The following is a 5,935-nucleotide window of genomic DNA, read 5'->3' on the forward strand; positions in this document are numbered from 1 at the left end:
CGTGCTACTGAATGTTCAAAGCCAGTCTGAACCTGTATGTTTTAAATCTGGTCTAAACAGCATAGTGATCTGAATGTCAGGAGGTCATTTGCTCCAGAACCTGGACCCAGACTCAGAAGACCTTTTCATCCTCCTGGTGTTTGTACCTCACTCTGATCTAGTTACTTCAAAAAGACTTGTTTAAATGACCTTAAGGTCTTAGTTGGGTTCTGAATGTGCATGAGGCTCAAGAGTATTAAAGGCTTAAAAAAAGCAACATTTTAGAATGAGTCCTAAAAGGACCTGGAAGCCTGTAAGAGAAAAATGGGCTGTAATAAAGATGATCTGCTAAGCATTGTCCATTTCCTTGACTGAATTAATTTGAAGGACTCTATTACAAAAACATTGATAATATGAAAGTGGTAAATGGACTTTTATTCTCATTTAAGTGCAGTAACTGGACTGAACATGATGTCCTAAATAGCTTTATGGTCCTATAGGACAATCTCATAGCTGCTTTGGAAAATCTCTGCTGACATCTAGTGGACATCTGAGCACATTACCAGATGTGCATTTAGTTGTTTTTAAAAAAAAAAAAAAAGCTTTTAAGAAAAGCATCACCATCTCTCCTGGATTTCCTTGTTCTCCCTTTTCTCCTTTCTCTCCTGGCTTCCCCTGTAAGTGCAGGAAAGGACAACGAGCTCAGGAATAAAGACAAGATGCTGAGGTAAGCAGATCATTAAGAAAGCACTGCCTTATTACCAATAAAACATTAAGAAAACATTTAATTTTGACCTAAAAATAGTACTAGCTTAAAATTAAAGCATAAAGTTAAGGCAGAGAAGTATTTTCTGATTAAAAAAAAAGGGTCTACTCACTGGTTCTCCAGGCTCAGGGATTACGTTCGCAACCTGCCAACACAACACATCAACAGTATATGGTCAATTAAACTGCAGTCTGCTACAGGGCTGTAAATGGTGTAGTGTACATGGAAAACAGCTGGTACTCAACTCACATCTCCTGGAACCCCAGGGAGTCCTCTCGGTCCAACTTCACCCTGAGGCAAGAGACGCCATGTTCACAGATTCTGCATTTAAATGTCCTCAGTTTGGCCAACAATGCTGGGCAACCACCACAGCCATTTTGAACAGTTTATCAACATTTACCTTGTCACCCTTTTCACCTTTTGGCCCAAATCGTCCCTCTGTTCCTTTTTCTCCCTGTATGTAAAAAAGAAGAAGCCATAAACATGTTTTCTACTCATTTCCTGAGCTGTTTTTATAGTTTGACCGGTTATAGCCACAGATTTTACAATATTTGACCTCAGTTTATCAGTTAGACGAAGGCATGGTTGCCCACCTACACCAGGGGTCTGCAATCTTTAAAATCCAAACAGTCATTTTGACCTGAGTCTGGCTGAGTTAAAGGCATTTAGAGCCGCAAATATTTTATAACCTTTCAATAAAACTAATCTTATTGTTTTTTTGTTACAGTATATACCTGATGTAGGAAATCTGCTGACATGTCCAACAACCAACAATTCATTTGTATATTCAGCTTTTAAAAACTAAGAAAACACAGAAAACTTCATAAAGATGTACCATGGGTGTTTTATCGTAGGATATTATGTGATACAAACAAACAATTTACAAAAAAAACAACATGATTTCCAAGCAAATGACAAGAAAAGTAGATCTAAAAAACAGATTTTTGTTACTTTGTTGTGAAGATTCAAATATTATTTGAAATACACAGCAAAGCTTTAGGACCAATACATTAGCTGCCTCTGTGTATCATTTTAGGCCACTAATAAAGGCCATTGTAGAGGCTACAAAGAGCCAGGTGGGCCCCGGAGCTGCAGTTTAAAAACCCTTTATTTACCAATAGGCTTGCACTGGAAAAAAAATCAAAATCTAGATCAGTCATTTTTCTTTAAAATAAGTGCATTTGTTCTTGAATTTAGGAGGTAAAAGATACATTTTGCCAATGGAACAAGACAATTTACACTTAAAATACCTAAACACAATTGCATTGTCTTATTTCAAGTGCATTTTATCGAATTATCTTATTTTAAGAGTAAAAATACTCATTCCATTAGCAGATCATCTTATTAACCTGCTCAAATTAAGGGTAAATACAATTTACTTATTTCTAGATTGTTTTTCCAACGTAGCAAGAATAGCATCACACTGGAAAAGTCGAAGTCTAGATAAGTCTTTTTTTTTAATTAGTGCATTTGTTCTTGAATAGAGAAGGTAAAAGATACATTTTGCCAATGGAACAAGACGATTTACATTCAAAATAAGAAAACACAATTGCATTGTCTTATTTCAAGTGCATTTTATCAAATTATCTTATTTTAAGAGTAAAAATACTCCATTACATCGGCACGTCATCTTATTGAGAGTAAATACACTTAATGTAAGACATTTTTTACCTATTGCTAGATCGTTTTTCCAGTGCAGACAGGCACCTAAGAATCCCCACACTGCAAAAACGATCTGAAATTAAGTAAAAATTTCTTAAATCAAGTGTATTTACCCTTAATTTGAGCAGGTAAATAAGATAGTTTGCCAATGGAATGAGTATTTTTACATTTAAAATAAGATAATTAGATAATATGCACTTGAAATAAGATAATGCAATAGTTTTTTCTTATTTCAAATGTAAATTGTCTTGTTCCATTGGCAAAGTGTCTCACTTACCTCCTCAATTCAAGAAAAAATGCACTTATTTAAGAACAAATGACTTATTTAGATTTACATTTTTTGCAGTGATGGTAACTCTGAAGGACAAAGACTACAAAGTCTACAAAGACTCACAGCTCAGGTGGGAGAACCTGTCTGCAGGATAACTAATAGTATTCAATTCCACAAATGATTTTTATTAAAGCACATAAAGAGAGCTGCTATCGAAGAAGAAAACAATGAGAAGTCCCATCTGCAGTTTGCCACAAGCCTGGTAGGACAGCGGAAACATCATAACAAGATGATTTCATCAGATTGGACCAAAATGTTACCTTTTTGGCCTGATGAGAGGCTGTGTGTTGGGAAATAAACCTGCACCACAAATACATCCTCCCCATAATGATACATACTGCGATGGCATTATGTAGTGGGGATGCTTTTCTGAAGCAGTCATTGGGAAACCACGTTCAGAGATGACAAACGCATAGATTGATCTAAATTATGTGGATAAATGAGGAAAAACTTGATTGTTTTCCAATTGTCAGAGATAAATTGGAACAGTTTAAAATCCTTGAAGTGATTTTATATACGGCTTGTTTTTTCTTCTGCATGTTGTCATTCATTATGTCTTTGGTCCAAAGTAAAAAAAACTACCAAGCTAAGCTTATAAGCTATTATTGATGTTTTAGTGACCAGATTAACTGATGGGAGCCTCATAACTATTCTTTTGCATCATAACAAGTAATATTTCACCCAGTGTTAAAGAGAATCTATCCAAGTACAGAAAAATAGGTCTGTATTTGTGTATGAAACAATCATTTAGATTTGAATCGTTATTTTGATGTTGGTTCCTACCGGAATTCCTCTCTCTCCTCGAGCTCCATCTGCACCTGGTTGACCAGGGGAGCCAGCTTCTCCCTTTAAAAAAGTCACACAACATCATGGACTACTTCCCTTTTTAACTATAAGAATGATAATTCAGAAAGAGGGGATGCAGGTCTGAACTTACTCTCTCCCCAGGAGGGCCCCGTGGTCCAGGAGGCCCTTCGTCACCCTAACGATAAAACATATAGCCATTGAAATGTTAGCTTTACATGCAGAGATTGAAGCCATCTCCCAGGTTTATGGGTGTTACAGGGTTGGATTAAGAAGCAGTACCTTAGGTCCAGGCTTGCCAGGAAAACCATCTGCTCCCCTTTCTCCTCTGGGTCCCTTTAAGGATACAAGATCATTAAGAGATCGTCAACCGAATTAAACAAAAAGAACATTTTGGTGATGGAAAATATGTCAAAGGGACTTTGAGATTAGAAATGCACCACTTTTTTATGTTTAAGATGTCTTCTTTTTTCGTGTATCTGTCACATTTAGATGTATCATATCATAAAATAAAAGTTTGTATTTGTAGGAGTAGCTCAGGTCATCATTGTTAGGACTCCTGTCTGTGTGTCTGTGTTTGTCTCACTTCATCCACCAGGAGGCGCCTAGCTCTGGTCCGCCTCCTCAGACACCTGCTGATTGTTTCCTCGTTAACGGAGCATTTTTAAGCTGCTGTTTCTCCGTTCATCTATAACAACCGCTTTCTGGGTAAACCCTGTTCCGCCCTCCACTGAATCAGACAAACACTGGAACTACAGCATACAGACTGGAGTCAAGGATTCAACAACTTCTATGGAAACGTGAGTCAGCAACCAAATCTTCTTCTCCAAATTCACGAGTCAAATTTCCCACTGAGCCTGAACTAACCGCTGTGTCTTCCCCTCACTTTTAAGTGAGGGGAAGACACAGAGCAACACTTCTCTCTGAATTATCTCTTCAATAAAACCTGTTAAACCTTTTCCCTGGTCTCCCTGTTTGGTCTTCTGCATTTGGGTCTGAACCTTAGTAAACTCATGACAATCATGAGCTTTTTCTACTGTTATGCTGCTATCGGCTTAGGCTGCTGGAGGACATAGGGACCACTTTTCATTTTTCTGCATCAATTTATCTCTAATCTCACATTCTGCAGTGCTTTTTAGTTCCTAGTCTAACTGTATGTTGTCTCTGCTTTTACTAATCATAGTAGTCTCATCTGATAGATCCGTGTTTGGCGGTGACACATTCATTAAGAGAAATATCAGCTAGGCAATTTTTATGCAAGTTTTGCCCATTTTTCAGTGCTTATTCCTGTTACTCTCCTAGACATAGATCTTGGATCAACTTTCACTGTAACCTACACTATGTGCTCTCTTTCATCACTTTGACAGGGAAACTGACTGAAACTTGACTGTTTCTTTCCCAGACAGAGCCAACTGTGGAGAAAGTTTATAGTTACCTTTCTCAACGTAGAAAGTATTTAAGGAGCGATTCTATTTTTGTACATCTCTTTCTGTCTCCTTGAACCCCCAGTAAGCCACTGGAAAAGGCTGCTTATACTCTTGGAAGTTTGTTCTAGTTAGATTTTTTCCTGTTCATGTCACTGCATGGATGCTCATGGTGAGGGATTGCTGTAGAGTCAATGACCCAATGCGAGCTAATATCTACCATCTCTACATGCTCATTCAGGAGGAAAGAACTCTGCAAAGTCAATGACTGGATGCAATCAGCTCTTTTTTCTTAGATAGAACACTGAACCAACATAATAGGATGACCTGATAAATTGTCTCTGTTCCTTGAGATGACTTGTGAATTCGTGCTACAAAAAAAATAAACTGAATTGAAGTGAATATAGTTTTGAAATCATGATTTCACCTAAATGATCTAAACAAGATTCCAATATCTTCCTAATCCTTAACAGTTACTTTTGCAACCCTTGGTGAGGCAAACTGCCAACAAGGGATTACCAACTAACAGTAGACTTGGAAGTGGCTCTGGAGGACTCTTGGATCACCATTTTGCTAAATAGTTTTCAATCGACCCACAGTAGAAGGTGTAAACTATCTGATTATGGTCCTGGCAAAGCCTCTCAAAGGGATTTTAGTCTGAAATTTGACCAGGCAACTTAAAAATTCTGCCCTTTTCTTTTCTTTGATCCATCAAAATATGGCCTTTTTGGTATCCTCGGATCATTGCCCTGCTACAAGATCAAATTTTGTCATGATCTTGGCGCTAATGGTTTGGTTTTATCCTTTGCTCCTTGCTCCCCTGTCTAATTGGTTCTGCGGCTGATTATCGCCGATCATTTTCACCTGCTTCCTCTACTATTTAGGTTGTGTGTTTGCCATCAGCGCCAGGTTATTCGTGTGTTTTTGTGATACGTTCCCATTCTGTAGTCTGCCTGTTTTCCTGATTTT

At 37.7% G+C, this 5,935-nt stretch overlaps 1 protein-coding gene across 3 annotated transcripts in view; it reads right to left on the reverse strand.

Annotated features, from left to right (window-relative positions):
* Positions 1–5,935, reverse strand: part of col22a1 (collagen, type XXII, alpha 1) — a 107,398-nt gene that overhangs the window by 37,607 nt on the left and 63,856 nt on the right. For all 3 annotated transcript variants that reach the window (XM_015398287.1, XM_015398288.1, XM_015398289.1), the window contains 7 exons: positions 3,825–3,878; positions 3,676–3,720; positions 3,522–3,584; positions 1,146–1,199; positions 995–1,036; positions 858–890; positions 601–654 (listed from right to left, as the gene is read on the reverse strand). In XM_015398287.1, the coding sequence (XP_015253773.1) occupies positions 601–654; positions 858–890; positions 995–1,036; positions 1,146–1,199; positions 3,522–3,584; positions 3,676–3,720; positions 3,825–3,878 (345 nt within the window). The remainder of the gene's footprint in view (positions 1–600; positions 655–857; positions 891–994; positions 1,037–1,145; positions 1,200–3,521; positions 3,585–3,675; positions 3,721–3,824; positions 3,879–5,935) is intronic.

This window comes from Cyprinodon variegatus, unplaced genomic scaffold (genome assembly GCF_000732505.1).
Source record: "Cyprinodon variegatus isolate N-32 unplaced genomic scaffold, C_variegatus-1.0 Scaffold923, whole genome shotgun sequence".
NCBI classification, from domain to species: Eukaryota; Metazoa; Chordata; class Actinopteri; order Cyprinodontiformes; family Cyprinodontidae; genus Cyprinodon; species Cyprinodon variegatus.